Source organism: Sus scrofa, chromosome 15 (assembly GCF_054392235.1).
Source record: "Sus scrofa isolate SSC_HxYL_T2T_F1_AM1 chromosome 15, Sscrofa_HxYL_maternal_Yorkshire_Landrace_v2.0, whole genome shotgun sequence".
NCBI lineage: Eukaryota > Metazoa > Chordata > Mammalia > Artiodactyla > Suidae > Sus > Sus scrofa.
In genome coordinates, this window is record NC_139397.1 from 154,183,302 (window position 1) to 154,198,678 (window position 15,377).

The 15,377-nt window shown below is 57.4% G+C and overlaps 2 protein-coding genes across 25 annotated transcripts in view; one reads left to right on the forward strand and one right to left on the reverse strand.

Moving 5' to 3' along the window:
* SNED1 (sushi, nidogen and EGF like domains 1) overlaps nucleotides 1-9,362 on the forward strand; it is a 60,119-nt gene extending 50,757 nt beyond the window's left edge. For 19 of the 20 annotated variants that reach the window (XR_014830334.1, XR_014830335.1, XR_014830329.1 and 16 more), the window contains 5 exons: nucleotides 2-118; nucleotides 604-691; nucleotides 3,593-3,676; nucleotides 4,506-4,543; nucleotides 4,977-9,362. Coding sequence is in view for 11 of the 20 variants with exons in the window: in XM_003133813.6 (XP_003133861.4) it covers nucleotides 2-118; nucleotides 604-691; nucleotides 3,593-3,676; nucleotides 4,506-4,542 (326 nt within the window). In the remaining 9 variants the exon portion in view is untranslated. Of the gene's footprint in view, nucleotide 1; nucleotides 119-603; nucleotides 692-3,592; nucleotides 3,677-4,505; nucleotides 4,544-4,976 lie in introns of those variants that run through there. The other variant, XM_085000809.1, reaches the window with a different exon arrangement.
* MTERF4 (mitochondrial transcription termination factor 4) lies at nucleotides 5,554-15,302 on the reverse strand. 5 transcript variants are annotated; one of them, XR_014830343.1, is made up of 4 exons: nucleotides 15,271-15,302; nucleotides 13,653-14,136; nucleotides 11,403-11,895; nucleotides 5,554-9,862 (listed from the first exon to the last, which is right to left on the reverse strand). XR_014830343.1 is itself a non-coding variant. In XM_085000817.1 (4 exons), exons 1-4 carry the CDS (start codon nucleotides 15,289-15,291, stop codon nucleotides 6,967-6,969), a joined length of 780 nt encoding a protein of 259 aa, XP_084856943.1. In that variant the 5' UTR covers nucleotides 15,292-15,302; the 3' UTR covers nucleotides 5,554-6,966. The 5 variants fall into 5 exon arrangements, 4 of the variants coding, with proteins under 4 accessions (XP_084856943.1, XP_003133860.3, XP_084856945.1 ...); XM_085000817.1 differs by having other exon boundaries at nucleotides 5,554-7,056; nucleotides 11,711-11,895; XM_003133812.5 differs by having other exon boundaries at nucleotides 5,554-10,564; nucleotides 11,711-11,895.
* Between the last annotated feature and the right edge of the window lie 75 nt (nucleotides 15,303-15,377).

Below are 15,377 nucleotides of genomic sequence, written 5' to 3' on the forward strand. Positions count from 1 at the left end.
GGCGCCCCTGGCAACTGTTCAGAAAACCCCTGTCAGAACGGAGGCACCTGCGTGCCCGGCGTGGATGCCCACAGCTGTGACTGCAGCCCCGGGTTCAAAGGCAGACGCTGCGAGCTTGGTAAGTTAGAGGCTGTGGCTGGGACCTGGCTCCAGACACCTGCTGCAGCCACTGTGAGGGGCCTGCCGGGCCGGGGCGGGTCCGCCACAAGGACCTCCAGGCATGAGGTTCCAGGACAGGGAGGGTGGCTGGCAGGCAGCAAGCCACCAGGCCTCCCACCCCAAAGGTGCTGCCCAGATGACGGGCGGGTCTGGGGACAGTCACAGGGACCCAGAACGACAGCTACTCCACAGGGGGAGGTGGTGGGAGAGCCGAGGGCCCCCAGCCTCTCCAGACGAGGATGAGGGGTGGGCGGTGGAGAGCAGTTCCTGGGCCGGCCGCACAGCTGAGCCCCTTCAGGCCCGGGGCCGTGGTGACCCCGAGGGGAAGCAGCCTGCAGGCTCCGGGACCCTGGCTCGGAGCAGCCGCGGGGTCTCTGGGCAGCCCAGGGAAGAGCACCCAGCCTGGGCTCCTCCAGCGGCGGCCCTGGCCCTGTGTGCCCGCAGCCTGCAGAAAGGTGCCCCAGCCCTGCACGCGGCTCTTCTCTGAGACGAAGGCCTTTCCGGTCTGGGAAGGAGGCGTCTGCCACCACGTGTAAGTCCCTTTCCTCTGCCCTTGCCATGTTTCCTGCATGTTCCCGACCTTCCTGGGAGGCTCTCATGCGTTGTCGCGAGCCCGAGGGCCGGCAGGCAGCCCAGAAGGGCCTTGCTTTACCACCTGCTCCCTCGCGCCACCACCTCGGAAACTGAGGTGGAGGGAGCAGGGCCACACCGCAGCTTCCCCTGCTCAGCCGTCTCTGTGCCAATACCACGCTGTTTGAATTACGGTCATCTTGTAGCATAGTCTTGTCTGGAAGGATTGTATCTCCAGCTTTGTTCTTTTTCTCAGAATTGTTTTGACAATTGAGTCTTTTGTGGTTCCACGCATTTTAGGATTAGGTGTTCTAGTTCCGTGAAAGATAGGCATTAAATCGGTAGATTGCTTTGGCCATTATAATATTAATTTTCCAATCCAAGAGTGCAGAATATGGAGTTCCCATCGTGGCTCAGTGGTTAACAAATCCGACTAGGAACCGTGAGGTTGAGGGTTCGATCCTTGGCCTCACTCAGTGGGTTAAGGATCTGGCGTTGCCATGAGCTGTGGTGTAGGTCACAGACACAGCTGGAATCTCACTTTGCTGTGGCTGTGGTGTAGGCCGGCAGCTGCAGCTCTGATTAGACCCCTAGCCTGGGGACCTCCATATGCTGAGGGTGTGGCCCTAGAAAACACAAAAAGACAAAAAAAGAGAGAGAGAGAGAGTACAGAATGTACTTCCGTTTCTTTGCATCATCTTCAGTTCCTGTATCAATGTTACAATTTTCACCTTATAGGTATTTTAGCTTGGTTACGTTTTGGGGGGTTGTTTGTTTGGATGGTTGGTTTTTTTTTTTTTTTTTTTGATGTGATTTTAAACAGGATTTTTTTTTCTTTTACTTTCTCTGATATGCTTTTTTTTTTTTTTTTTTTGTCTTTTTTTTGCCATTTCTTGGGCCGCTCCCACGGCATATGGAGGTTCCCAGGCTAGGGGTCGAATCAGAGCTGCAGCCACCAGCCTATGCCAGAGCCACAGCAACGCGGGATCCGAGCCGCGTCTGCAACCTACACCACAGCTCACAGCAACGCCGGATCCTTAACCCACTGAGCAAGGGCAGGGACCAAACCGGCAACCTCATGGTTCTTAGTCGGATTCGTTGACCACTGCGCCACGACAGGAACTCCTGATATGCCATTGTTAGTGTAAAGAGATGCAACAGATTTCTGTATGTTAATCGTGTATCCTGCTCCCTTGCTGAATTTATTCGTTTTGTGTGGAGACTTTAGGGTTCTCCATATAAAGAATCACGTCATCTGCAAACAGTGACAGTTTTACCTCTTCCCTCCCAATTTGAGTATCTTTTATTTCTTTTTCTTGTCTGATTGTCGTGGCAAGGACTTCAAACACTATGTTGAACAGAGGCAGTAACAGTGGGCATCCTTGTCTTGTTCTTCTGTTTTGTTTTTGTTGTTTGCAATGAGTCTTGTTTTAGGGTGGCTTTAGCATAGCCTTTTATTTGGGGGTTAATTTTGCCCCACTTTTGAGGCAAGGCCCTTCTGGGGTTTCTGTTCTCTGGAATAGCCCACTCTTAATCAAGATCCTCCACTCTGGCTCTGGCACTCGTCCAGCTCCTCGGCAGCTCTTTGACGGGCCTTAACCAACCCACCCAGGCATGCACAGCGTAATCCTCCAGACTCCTGGAGCTCTTCCTCCACACAGCTCCCTTCTTCCTGGCCCTGGGAGCCACAAATTCCAGCTGCCTCTGCCTCCTCAACTCCAATGTCTGTTTCCTCAGCTCAGGGTAACCACTGCTCGGACCCCGCCCCCCCGCAACCCAGCACACAGCCCGCACAGTGTCTCCCCGCGGAACTGCGGGACGGCAGTGCTCATCTTGCTCCCTTCTCTCTGCTCGGCACTGCCTGCCTCCTAACATCTGAAAAGACTTCATTCCTGTATCGTGGGCAGTTCTCCAGTTGTTCACATTTGGAAGTTAATTCCAGATCCTGTTACTGCCCGACGGCTGGAAATGGAAGCCTTCTCTAAAGGCTCTGAGACTGAGCTCAGGAGTTGGAGCTTTGCCCCCGGACCGCCCTGGAGCTCTTTCAAACAGCTCTGACATTTCAGATGCTTTAACAACTTTCTCATTCACTATCCTCTACTAACTGTGACGGAGGCCGTGTAAGCAATTTCCATTTCACATGGACTGAGGGTTAAGTTCCAGAGACCTGCTCAGAGCACATCAGCCAACAAGCGGGAGGCAGGACAGGGAGTCCGGTCTCTGTTCCACACCACCCACGTCTAATGCTGGCACCTCCAAGGCCTCTCAAACGTCTCACCAACTGCCTGTAAGAGGGTGGCACACTGTCTCAAGCGAGGCATGTCCTTGAAATATGCCATTTTCTCTCTTAATAGCATATGACTCTGTCAACGCTCATCATGATGTACACTCAAAATCTTTTTTTTTTTTTTTTGTCTTTTTGACTTTTCTAGGGCCGCTCCCACGGCATATGGAGGTTCCCAGGCTAGGGGTCAAATCGGAGCTGTAGCCACCGGCCAACGCCAGAGCCACAGCAACGCGGGATCCGAGCCACATCTGCGACCTACACCCCAGCTCATGGCAACGCTGGATCCTTAGCCCAATGAGCAAGGCCAGGGACTGAACCCTCAACTTCATGGTTCCTAGTCAGATTCCTTAACCACTGAGCCACGACGGGAACTCTAAAATCTTATTTTATGTAAATTATACAATAGTTGATTTTCTAAATTACATAATTTTTATGTTGGACATTTTAATACACGCAGCCAAGGTATCGTTTTATTAAGAAAACAGTGGCCTTTGCTCGGATGCCTGCAGGTGGGTGCGGCCAAGGCGAGGGGCAATGTCCGTCGCTTCTGGCTTCACCGATTCTCCCACGACGCAGGTATAAGAGAGTCTACAAGGTGCACCCAGACACCTGCTTCAGAGAGAGCTGTGAGAGCACCCGCACCAGGAGAACGCCTGACAGGTGCGTCTGAGGGAGGAGGCCTGAGCGGTGCCTTGTGAGGGGTCACCGGCTGAAGAGGCAAGGGTGGCCCTGGTGCCTGGGGGGTGGGAGGCCACAGGCCGGCGGCCGAGTCAGGCGACCACCACCGAGATGTCGAGATGTGCAGCCCTGTTGCACTAAGGAGCCAGGTGCCCATGTGTGTATGTGGGAAACACACAGATGGCACGGCTGGGCATGGTGGGGTCACAGGCTGCAGGGCACAGGGTGCTGGGGAGATCAGGGTGGGTACGGGGGGGAGGTCACAGGGCACAGGCGGGGCCGGGAGAGGTCACTCTGGCCTTGCACGTCCACGCAGCATCTGACAGGCCCGAGTACGTAACTGGAAATACACTCCATCCGTTTCCTCTCATTCACTCGCACCCAGGTCCTCATCCCCAAGGTTCACGGTAACCCCAGAATTATCATAACGCACCACCTGAGCACAAGAGCAGAGTCCGAACCTCTGTCACCTTCTCCACAGACCTGCCCGTCGCCACACACAGTGGGTCTCGCATTCCCGAGTCCAGGAAAAGCCCCCGCGGCTGCCCGGCCAGGCAGCTGCGCTGCTTCCCTCCGCATCCCCGTTCAGGCTCCGTGGCTCACGCCAGCCAGGCGGCCTGGCTCGGCACCCACGGCTCCCAGCCCGAGCCAGGTGGGCTCCTGCAGCCCAAACACTGATCTCCACGTCCCCCGAACTGCGACACGCGTGTGCTGAAGACCGGGAGGGACCTGAACAGGATCCCAGGCCCAGGACGCTCCAGGGTGACAGGGACGCAGTTTCCTTTTCATAAACCACGTTTCTCTATTTCAGGAAACGAAGCAACAGTCCTACACTGGAGAAATCTTAAGGTAGGTTCCCGCGGCCCGCAGGGCTGCTGGAAAGCCTGAGGGGCGCCTAAGCAGCGCCCAGCCCTGGGGGCAGAGAGCGCAGCGTGTGCCCTGCTCCCGGCCCTGGGTTTAGAATCCCAAGGACGTCGACACGAGCAAGGGAAAAAGAGCACCTGAGGCCACTCGACAGACCTAAACTTGGTACCAAAACATCGAGTCCACTCATCTCAGTGGGTGGCGAGCGCAGAGAGGGGAGCCCGGCAGCAGGCCGGGCAGGGGCGGGCGGCCAGGAAGGCAGGGGAGCCTGGGCGGCAGGAAGGCAGGCTCCTGGGAGCGCACTGGAGAGAGGGCGTGCGCAGGGCCCGGGGCGGCCGAGACCCTCTCGCCGGGAAAGACCCAGCGAGCACAGGGCCCAGGGAAGGAAACTTTCTAACACTGTTCTCGTTCAACCCAGCACATCCCACCCTCTCCTGGCAATTCCGCCCCCGTGACTCCCACCTCCCCACACGCAAACTCTGTGGACGTCTTCACGCTAGTCTGAAAGCTCCCGGGCGAGACCACAGAGCCCCGGCTGCAGCCCGCCACCACTCCCATCAACGCGACGTCACTGGGGATGCACAGGAGGCTGGCTGGCCCAGGACAGCGCCCCTCGGGCTCCGGACGGGAGCCAGAAGCCGTCCCCCAGGTGTGGGAGAGGCGCCCGGGGGACAAGCAGCTTCGCAGGCAGGGCCACCTCTTCTCATGTGGCTGAGGGAGCAAAGGAGGCCTTGACGAACAAGCAGAAGCAGAGCACCGGCCGGCACAGGCTGACACCAAAGAGCATTCGCCACCGCGAGGGGAGGCAGACGCAGGGACCCGCAGGCCGGGCAGCCGTGTGTCAAACGTGCAAAGTTGTGGCACTCGGCTCCCGTCGACCCAAAGGCACCCCCTCCCTCGTAACCGCCACGTCCCCAAAACATGCACTGCAAGGCCGGCATGCAGGGCACCCCCACAGATACACTCTGAGTGTGAAATATTTATACTGCAGTAAGTCGTCTGAAAGATAATATATTTTTTAAAAAACTGATTCAGTAAACCCGTTGCTATACAAACAATTCAAAAACCCTCAACTAATTGTTAAATTATCAAATACTGGCTTCTAAAGTACCCATTTTGGGGACAATGGAGAAAACACCAAGAAGCAGGAAACATTCACACACTCGCACCCAAGAACACGGTGCAAGAATTCACCTCCATTGAGGGCCCGGGGACAGCCCAGGCCTTCCGAGATCCAACGTGTCACCAGCCAAGGGGAGCAGCCTGCAGACTTCAGATTTAAGCTGCAATGCTGCCAAGGGACCCCGACACGGGGGCTGCGGCAGTTCTCCACAGCCCACGCCACCCCCACTGCCACGTCTCTCACGGTGGCAAGGGCCCTCATGGTGGGCAAGAACTTCAGCTCCTCTGGGGGCAGCGACCCGAGAGCCCCAAGACACGAGAAGCCACCGCTGGGAAGAGGAGCGGGCCCACCGGCATCCCCTCCAGCCCAGCCCATTGCCATCTCAGGAGCAGGAGGTTCTTGTTCCGCGGACCAACCTCACGAGTTTCTAAAGCCCAGGCAGGCGGGGTCTGACCCGGATGGAAAAGGGCCCCCTGAGAGGCACAGTCCTGGGGGCAGAAGCCCCGCCTGCACGCTGACCCGGCCGCCGTCTCTGGAGGGTGGCCTCTGCCGCGGTGAGTGTGCCAGGCCTGCCACGCGGGGCTGTTCCCGGGGAGCTTCTGCAGCCCTCGGATCCCGAAGTCAGAGAAAGCCTTCTCCCCGGGAGACCCAACAACCAAACTGAGGGACTGCTGCCAACAACTCCCAGAGCAGAGCCACAGCTGAGGGGCAGTGGATCCAGCACTCGGCCCGGCGCCCCTCCGCCAGCCGGCAGGTTGCTGATGCCAACCGTCCGCAGGCTGGGATCCATCCGAGACCAGCCGATTTTGAAAGAGACGACGAAGAGTAGCGCTGAGGCGGAGCTCAGACACCTCTCACCTATGACCTTTTCGGTCAAGGTCAGAGAGTAATTATTTGTGGCTTTGCGGGCCAAACGGTCACCGCAGCCACGACTCGCGCTTCAGCTGAGGCACAAGTGCAGCCAGGTGCGTGACTGACGGCGCGTGGCTGTGTTCCGAGACAACTCGATTTACAAAAGACAGGCAGGGCCAAGCCAGCCCACGACCACAGCTGGCGGTGCCCTGGTCTCTGAGGTCGCAGGCTTCAGCCTCTGCAGGGAACGCCAGCCCCTGGTGCCAAGTCACACCAAGGCACCAAAGGCCTCCCAGGTTCCACGGAAGCCCCACTCCAAGGGCAGCAAGGGCTCCTCCCTGCAAGCCTGGACGCGGCCGAGGCGACAGCGGGGCAGACAGACTGGACCCTGGCTGCGATCTCTTCCAGTCCAGGCTTGAGTCATGCTGGGCTATCAGGGGAGAAGCAGCGTCTTCCCAAGCCGATCGCGGTGACCACCCGCCGCCCTGCTCTCCAGCCCGCCGCTCCACAGCACCAGCTTCTCCTGCAAAAGAGGTTAAAACCAAAGAAGCCAAGCCCACCTGTATCCTGCTGAGCATCTCAACAGCTGACCCAAAGCGGGGCTCAAGCCCGGCCAGGCGCCTCCCTGGCGCTGCCCAAGCCAGCATTCCAGCCACAGACAGCCCCTTTCTCGCCTCTGTGAGAGACACTCTCTGCAGAGTTCTATCTGAGGCTTTTTATTTTTATTAAAGTTTTGCGTGCACACATCTGTGTATTTTCAGAAAGGAGGCACAGCCATCCCGAGACGTCTCCTCTGGGTTCCAGCAGGTCCCCCGTCTCCAAGGCCCGCTGGGAGGACACAGGGTTCAGCCAGGGCTCTGAGGCCGAGAGAATGGAGAGAAAACCACACACACAAACACGGCTGCCAACTCCCGCGGTGATGCCGGGACCTGCCGCCGCCGCCGTGCAGGATACGGCACCGCAAGCAAACGGCAAGATCGCGGGAGACCACTGGAAGGAGGGGAAACTGCCGCCAGGTGAATGACCTCAAGCCCCCAGCACGAGGCAGACAGGACGCGTTCCCAAGACACGGCCACTGAATCCCCAGCTTGGCGCTGTGCTGTCTTGTCAACCCGTCCTGATGGCCCCTAAGTTAGATGCCTAGTAAAATGACTTCCTGACGCTACAAGTATTGTAACTCATCCTTCCAACATTACAAACGAGCCACTGCCTTTTTTGACATGGCTCCTTAAAAATCGCCCTTGGAAAGAGCCCAAGCCCACCCGGAAAGACTGACGACGGGATCAGAAAGTCGTCAGGCACATAGTTCTGTCACCATGAAACGGGGAATCGTGCGCTGCCAGCTTAGCCAAGTGCTGATCAAAACCTGGGCCGACTAACCACGTAATTGAGCTCAGACTGAAGACTCTGTTCGTCCCAACAGAGCCCAAGAGCAACATCCCAGGTTCCGGGCAGGTGCCGGGCACCCGGAGGCCACAAAAGGCAAGAATACATGAACACTGACGTGCCTTCGCCTTCGAGCCCTCCTGCCCATGGCTGACAAAGACAGTACTTGCACTGGCACACAGGCTGCGACAGGAGTGAACAAGGAAAGCCACGGAGCCCTGCTGCTCGCCCGCCAGCACCAGCCGGCCGCGCACGTGGGGGTTCACCCAGCTGCTCTTCTCGTGCAGGACGCAGCTTTCTCTCCGCGCACCCCACACTCGACCACGGGCCCGGAGGCAGCGAAGGCCTGCACCTCGGCGCCGAATCCCCACGCCAAACGCAGCTCAAATCGACCGCGTCCAGGACGGAGGGGAAAGGAACTCTAAAAATCAGCTCTTCGTTTTGCTTTGAAATAAAAGAGAATTGGCAATAAGCCCATTTAAAAGCTTAGGTTCTCAGAGTCCACACGGGCACGCTGCACTGGTCGAGGCCCCAAGCGGGGCTGAGCCTTGGCACTGGGGACACTTCGGGCTGGCGCCTTGCGGTGGGTCTGTCCTGTGACGGGAGGACGCTCAACAGCAGCCCTGGCCTTGACCCACAGAGCCCAAGGGCACGTGCTCCTGGTCCTCGCGGCCAGAGAGGCCCCCAGAGGATGCCCGACGTTCTCTGGGGCCAAGAGGACCCCTAACTGAGCAAGGCTGAGAGGACGTACACGGCCTCTTTGAGAAGAACGAGGCCGAGCTCCCGCAGTCTCATGAAGCGTTAAAATACTGCAGAGACCCGAGTTCTGGCCACAACCCCGAAGGCATTTTCTGCAGCACCAATCCTTGTGCCAGTTCCCCCAAGGAAGGGGTTCCCAGAACGCTCTAGGGCACCCTCCCTCCCGCCAGTGGACCCCTGGCTCACATGCGCTTCTGCCCCCGACCCCAGCTCACCCACCCTCCTCAGACGCACGGGCTCCCCCAGGGCACGTCCCCCCCAGGGTCAGGCAGAGCTCCCCGGGGAGACCAAGCCCAGGCCCCGAACCCCGCCCACCCGGTGACCCTGGCGCCTGCTTTCCCCTCTGGTCTCAGAAGTGCCATCTGTGCGGTGTTCTGGCAGCTCCAGGGCGGCGCTCCGATGCTGCCAGAGGGTCAGGCCGACAGGACAGGACCCGCGGCACAGGAGCTGGCACGAACGCAGACTCCCTTGGAGCTCAGCGTCAGATACGGACAAGCAGCCGCGCCTTGCTGGCATCGAGAAGCCGTGCAGAACAAGGCCACACGTCGCTCGTCCGCCTCCTTCCACGCTGCTGTACACTGAGTGCAGCTACGACGCAATGAGATATGTGCACATTCAAAACCTGAGTGTCTCTGTGGACAACCTGCTCCTTGTCTCATAAAATAAAGCGCTGCGTTGTCCTAACACTTGCTGTCCTCTCATCATTCTTTGTTGCCAGAAGGATGGAAAACGACTCGACCCAGAAGAGACCTCGGCTCGCTCACGGTCACAGAAGGCTCGCCGACACAGACGACAGAGAGAGGGCGAAACCAAAGGCTGAGGCTGGGCCCCGATGTTCGGAGCTCGACGTCAGCTTTTATTCAGGACGGAGCAGGGCCCTCTGCGCAGAGCCTGACAGTGGAGCAAACGGAGCCGTCTGCTCTGTGGTTTGATGGGTCCACTTCTCAAGTGATTTCTAAAAACTTTCCATTAAAAGGCCAGTTATGGAGTTCCCGTCGTGGCTCAGGGGTTAACGAATCCGACTAGGAACCACAAGGTTGCGGGTTCGATCCCTGGCCTCGCTCAGTGGGTTGAGGATCCGGCACTGCCGTGAGCTGTGGTGTAGGTTGTAGACGAGGCTCAGATCCCGTGTTGCTGTGGCTGTGGTGGAGGCCAGCGGCTACAGCTCCAATTCGACCCCTAGCCTGGGAACCTCCATGTGCTGCGGGAGTGGCCCTAGAAAAGGCACAAAGAGACAAAAAATAAAGAAAAAAGCCAGTTTTGTTTGTTTTTGGGGTTTTTTGAGGGAACCATGCCCGCGGCATGCGGAAGGTCCCAGGCCAGGGAGAGAACCCTTTCTGCCACAGCCGTGACATGCTGAATCCTTGATGGGCAGGCCAGCAAGTCACTCCTCAAAGACCAGTTCTAGAATAAAAAATAACCCGAGCAGATCCAAAATGCAGTTCCCAAAAGCCGTGAGAAAATGAAACTCCGCTTCCGTCTCTCTGGGCTCCTGGCCCCCCGTCCTCCCGTCACGGCTCCCGCTGCCCCTCCTCCCCCACCTCCTCCCCCGCCTCGTCCTCCTCCCCCTCCTCCCCCGCCCGACTGTCGTCAGCAGCCCCGCGCTCCTCGGTCTCCTCTTCCTCCCGAGCCAAGAGCTTCTTAAAGACCTCAAACTCCTCCGCAGAAGCACAGGCTGTCCTGGCCAGAAACTCAGCTTCTGAAACTCTGAGGATGCCCTTTAGCAAAGGGTTGGGGACCTGCGTCTGCCCCTTCTTGTCGGGGGTTTGGTAGCGGCCCAGGCGCTCCAGGAACACGTGCCTCTGCTTGATCTTGGCCATGGGGTACTGCAGGAAGTCAGTCCTCACCACGTCCGCGGGCCTGAGCCCCATCCTGAAATACGCATACTGGACACACAGGCGTGGTTAGAGGGCGCAGGGGCACAGCCCTTCCTCGGCCCCTAAGGCACAGGAAGGGCAAGTGCCCGCGAGCGCTGAGAGGAGCCGCCCGGCTACCAAGGTAGAACACGCCCTGATCCCCGCGGCCCAAAGGACAGCCGACAGCTCCCCAAGCACTTCAAGTCATTTCAAGACCTCGTGGCTCAGCGAAATGGATCTGACGAGCATCCATGAGGAGGCAGGTTCGATCCCCGTCCTCACTCAGAGGGTTAAGGATCCAGTGTTGCCATGAGCTGTGGTGTAGGTCACAGACGAGGCTCGGATCCTGCGCTGCTGTGGCTGTGGTGCAGGTCAGCAGCTGTAGCTCCAATTCGACCCCTAGCCTGGGAGCCTCCATGGGCCGAGGGTGCCGCCCTAAAAAGACAAAAAAAAAAAAAAAAGAAAAAAAATTGCAGCAGAAAATAAAGTGGCATGAGGGAGAAATTAAATTCCACTTTTCTTCAAGGGAGGAGGAAAAAAATGAGTACAAGAAAACTCGGCAAAAATTCAGAACACCTCTGCAATGGGCCTAAATCATGGTAACTGTTACCCCAACATGAGTAATAACTGTCACAGTTACATTTCTAAGATCAACACGCAGAATGGGTTCTGGAGATGAGAAGCCGCTAACAATTCTGAAAGTAGTTATTTTAGGAGCTCCTGTCGTGGCTCAGCAGTAACGAGCCCTGCTAGTATCCACAAGGATGCAGGTTCGTACCCTGGCCTCACTCAGTGGGTTAGGATTCAGCACTGCCATGAGCTGCGGTGCAGGTCGGCAGCTGCAGCTCCGATTTATTTTACCCCCAGCCTGGGAACTTCCAATGCCACAGGTGCAGCCCTAAAAAGCCAAAAAAAAAAAAAATTATCTTAAGCAGAGGCTGGAAGAACAAGCCTCGGTTATCCACTATTAATAGCAGAAAAGCTGCAAAAGAGGTTTCATCTGTACTGAAGAAGTGGGAGAACCACACTGAGTCCCCCCGGTCAGCAAGAGCAAAGGGGGCCTAGCCTTTGCCTCACCCGCTTGCCCCTCGCGCCCCAGCCTTCCCATCCACACCGGACCTGCCCACGCTGAGCGACTCCCCTTCCCACGCTCGAGGCCCCGGCAGTCGTGCTCACCTGGAATTTGTATTCCAGCTCAGCAGGGTCCTCCCGGAGCACATGGGGGCATCTGTGCAAAACCTCCGTTACTTGCTTTACCGTGAAAAGGCACCTCTCCCTGAGAACCCCGACGATGCTCTCCAGGTCCCGCTGACGCATGGTGAAAATTTCAGGGCAGCACTGAAGGACCCTCTTCAGTCTCCCTGGAGAACACGGAAAAGGCATGTGCCTGATGTGAGGATGCTCCAGAAGCCCACACTCAACTCGAGCCAGTGTTTAAACAAACGAGAATCCTCTCTTCCGCAGAAGGAGCACCAGCTGCAGCAAGCATCTTCCCAGGAGTTCCCATCGTAGCTCTGACTAGCACTCATGGGAATGCAGGTTCGATCCCCGACCTGGCTCAGTGGGTTAAGGTCCGGCGTTGCGTGAGCAGCGGTGTAGGTCACAGATGTGGCTCGGATCTGACATTGCTGTGGCTGTGGTGTAAGCTGGTAGCTGCAGCTCTGATTTAAGCTCTAGCCTGGGAACCTCCATATGCCGCGGGTGCGGCCCTAAAAAGACAAGAAAGAGAGCGAGAGGGAAAGAGCGATCTCCGCAGAAGCATCATGGAAATGGGGGCGCCAGAGGGACACACACACGCGGACCCCCCACTTCTCAGATTCGCCAACCCTCCCTCCCCTTTCTGGCCTCCCAGCTGAGAGGCTCCTGCCTCACAGTCGAGGGCTCCTCTTGCCCTCCTCACCTGGAAAAGAACCCCCGGGGTCACTGGGAAGGTCAGACAGCAAGGGTGCAGGAGCTGCCCCTGCTGGGGCCTGGGCTTCGGGTTTCCTTCCATGTGAAAACTGTCACTGAAACTCACAGCATCAAGACCCGGGAGCCCGACTTCAGCGGCAAAAGGTGTTCCACAGTGAAAACCCCTGGGGTAACAGCAAGACCATGTGCACAACCACCAAGACTGAGCTGGGGGGCGACCACATCTCTCGTCCAAACCAAGGCGCTTTGCAGTGAGAGGCCCCATTAACAGTCGCATTAACTACTGTCATGTACAACTGTGGCCATCCCAGGCAGACTCAGGTAAATGGTCTTCCGAGAGACAGCTGGACAGAGTTTAGTGCCTAAAAACTTAAAAACACTTATTTAAACCGTTACTTAAAATGTTTCTTGGAGTTCCCGTCGTGGCTCAGGGGTTAACGAATCGACTAGGAACCATGAGGTTGCAGCTTCAATCCCTGGCCTCGCTCAGTGGGTTAAGGATCCGGCATTTGCCACGAGCTGTGGTGTAGGTCGCAGATGTGGCTCAGATCGCTCGTTGCTGTGGCTCTGGTGTCGGCCGGTGGCTACAGCTCTGATTCGACCCCTAGCCTGGGAACCTCCACATGCCGCAGGTGTGGCCCTAGAAAAGGCAAAAGACAAAAAAAAAAGAAAGTTTCCGGAGTTCCTGTTATGGCTCAGTGGTAAAAAACCCAACTAGTAACCACGAGGATGCGGTTTGAGCCTGGGCCTTGCTCAGTGGGTTAAGGATGCCAGCGTTGCCACAAGCTACAGTGTAGGTCACAGACGCAGCTCGATCCAGTATGGCCGTGGCTGTGACGGAGACCAGGATCTGTAGCTCTAATTTGACCCCTAGTCTGGAAACATCCCCATACCACAGGTGCGGCCGCAAAAAGAAAAATGTGAAAACACGTAAATAAACACGTAAATCACCACCACGTGCCCACCACCGTGCTAGACACAGAGCCCCACAGTGAACACAGCAGCCGAGAGGCTCTGCCGCTCCTCAGAGCCCTCCCCTCCTGCGAGGCCCTCTGCAGAGGTCACGCCTCTTTCCCACCCGCAGGCCAGCTCACTCACTCCCCTTGAGGTCTTTCCCCCGAAACCGCCCCTAATCCACGTCGCCACGCTATTTACGCCCCAGCTCCGACCGCCCAGCACCACACATGAAAGGTACACCTTCTCGTACCCTCTCCAAGCCCAAGCTTCCGCAGGTAACTGGAGCGCTTCTTCATCTGCATCACAGGCAGGTCCAACAGTTGAGGGCTTCTCTTCAAGGCCACACACACAGGTTCTGGATTCAGACCCAAGAGCATTAATTCTGAAATGATGTCCAGCAACTGCTGAGGGCGGGTACCTGGCTGCAGACGCAGCAACTCATGAGCGTGGACATCACTGAAACCCAGGTCCCGGAGGGAACGGACCACCGTCTCCGGCTCCACGGCAGTCCTCTGCTTCTCAAGGAGGCACCGAGTCAGACCCGTCCTGTGCTCTGGTTCCTGCACACGCTTTCCGGGTTCGACAAAGGATGGCTCCTCGAGGCCGCCTCCATCAGAGACCGTGGTCAGTTTACGCAGCAAAAAAGCCACCATCCTCTTCTGCTCTCCAAGCTGAGGAGTGTGTCCAGCAACGACGGTCCCCGTGACAGGCGTGAGCCGGTGCCACTGAAAGACCTGAAAGACACGGCGGAATTGATTCCTCACCACTCCAATGGAATGGACACCCCAGGATTTCTGACCCAAAGTATTTATATAAGCAATCTACAAAGTCTTATCCGAACTTCAAAAGCCTCCGGAGAAAGAAGTTCACACCCAGAGAACAGTCTTGCAAGAGCCTAGCGGTCGGCTTCTGCTGCTCTAGCTGAAGGACGGAGCAGGACTATTTCAAGGCCACCGGTGAAGTCTCCTTGCGGGTGGCTCTTTTCTTCCTCCGTTCAGTGCCTGAACATGCAAATTTAACTGACCGATTAACAGTAAGAAAAAAGAGTTGCATATGTACGCAAATGGTGGCCCACAAAAAGGCAGCTCCCTAAATGCTAGAGTTAGGGGCTAACTTAACAGGGGAGAGGGAGGGGGAGAAAGGGTTCTATGGGAAGAACGAATGGGTGGGCTTCTAAGGGACACATGGGCGATCCAGAAGGTTTGTGACAATGTGTGTTCATGCAGACACAAGTGGTCTGCCCTCCTTTTTAAAAAAACAAACAAACAACAACAACAACAACAAAACCTCATGGCCAAAGCTCCCCAGGAGAAAGGACCTATGGCACCCTCACGCCCACAAGTTTCTACACTTAGTGCCATAAGGGAAGCTCCAAGGCTGCTTTCTGTGTCTGCTGTGGGTCCGAGCTGGTACCCACACCTGAAACATCTGGACCTCATGCTAGTCTCCAGACTCATGTACCTAAATTCATTCCGCAAAAAGAGTACTGTCAGCCTGTCCGCCAACTAAACACAATTCGCCTTCACTTGAAAATTCCCCAAGGGTTCGAGCCAGCGCGTGACACGTCGGGGCCAAATCCCGAGGCCCCGCACAGCCGCACAGCCCGTCCCAAACCCCCTCCGGCGCAGGCGCCCCCGCACCCGCGGCCCGTCAAGCCCACCCGCTGGCCGCCGCCGCATCCCCCCCGTCCTGCTTGCGCTCCCGCTGCTTCCTCCGCCGGAGTCACCCCCGGACTCGGCCCAGCGCCCGGCGCGGGGAGATGCGCTAAAGCCGCGCTGACGGAGCAGGTGTGGGTGCGGCCCTGGACCCCGTGCGCGGGCCGGGGAAGCTACAGTGGGAAAGGGCCCCGGCAAGCGGCGCCGCCTCACCTGCCGACCGAGCGCCGCCATAGCGCCGAGGCAGGGGCAGCAGGGGGCCGGCGCCGGAAGCCGGCCTTCTCGGGCCCGCCCCTTCCGCCCTCCCGGTCCGCCGCTTC

Excerpts from the sequence above, each read along its gene's own strand:
- MTERF4 (XM_003133812.5), bottom strand. The coding sequence starts at position 15,291 with ATGGCGGCGCTCGGTCGGCAG. Across the intron at positions 14,137-15,270 it reads TGGCGGCGCTCGGTCGGCAG|GTCTTTCAGTGGCACCGGCT; the intron begins GTGAGGCGGCGC and ends CGTGTCTTTCAG. Across the intron at positions 10,565-11,710 it reads AGCTGGAATACAAATTCCAG|TATGCGTATTTCAGGATGGG; the intron begins GTGAGCACGACT and ends CTGTGTGTCCAG.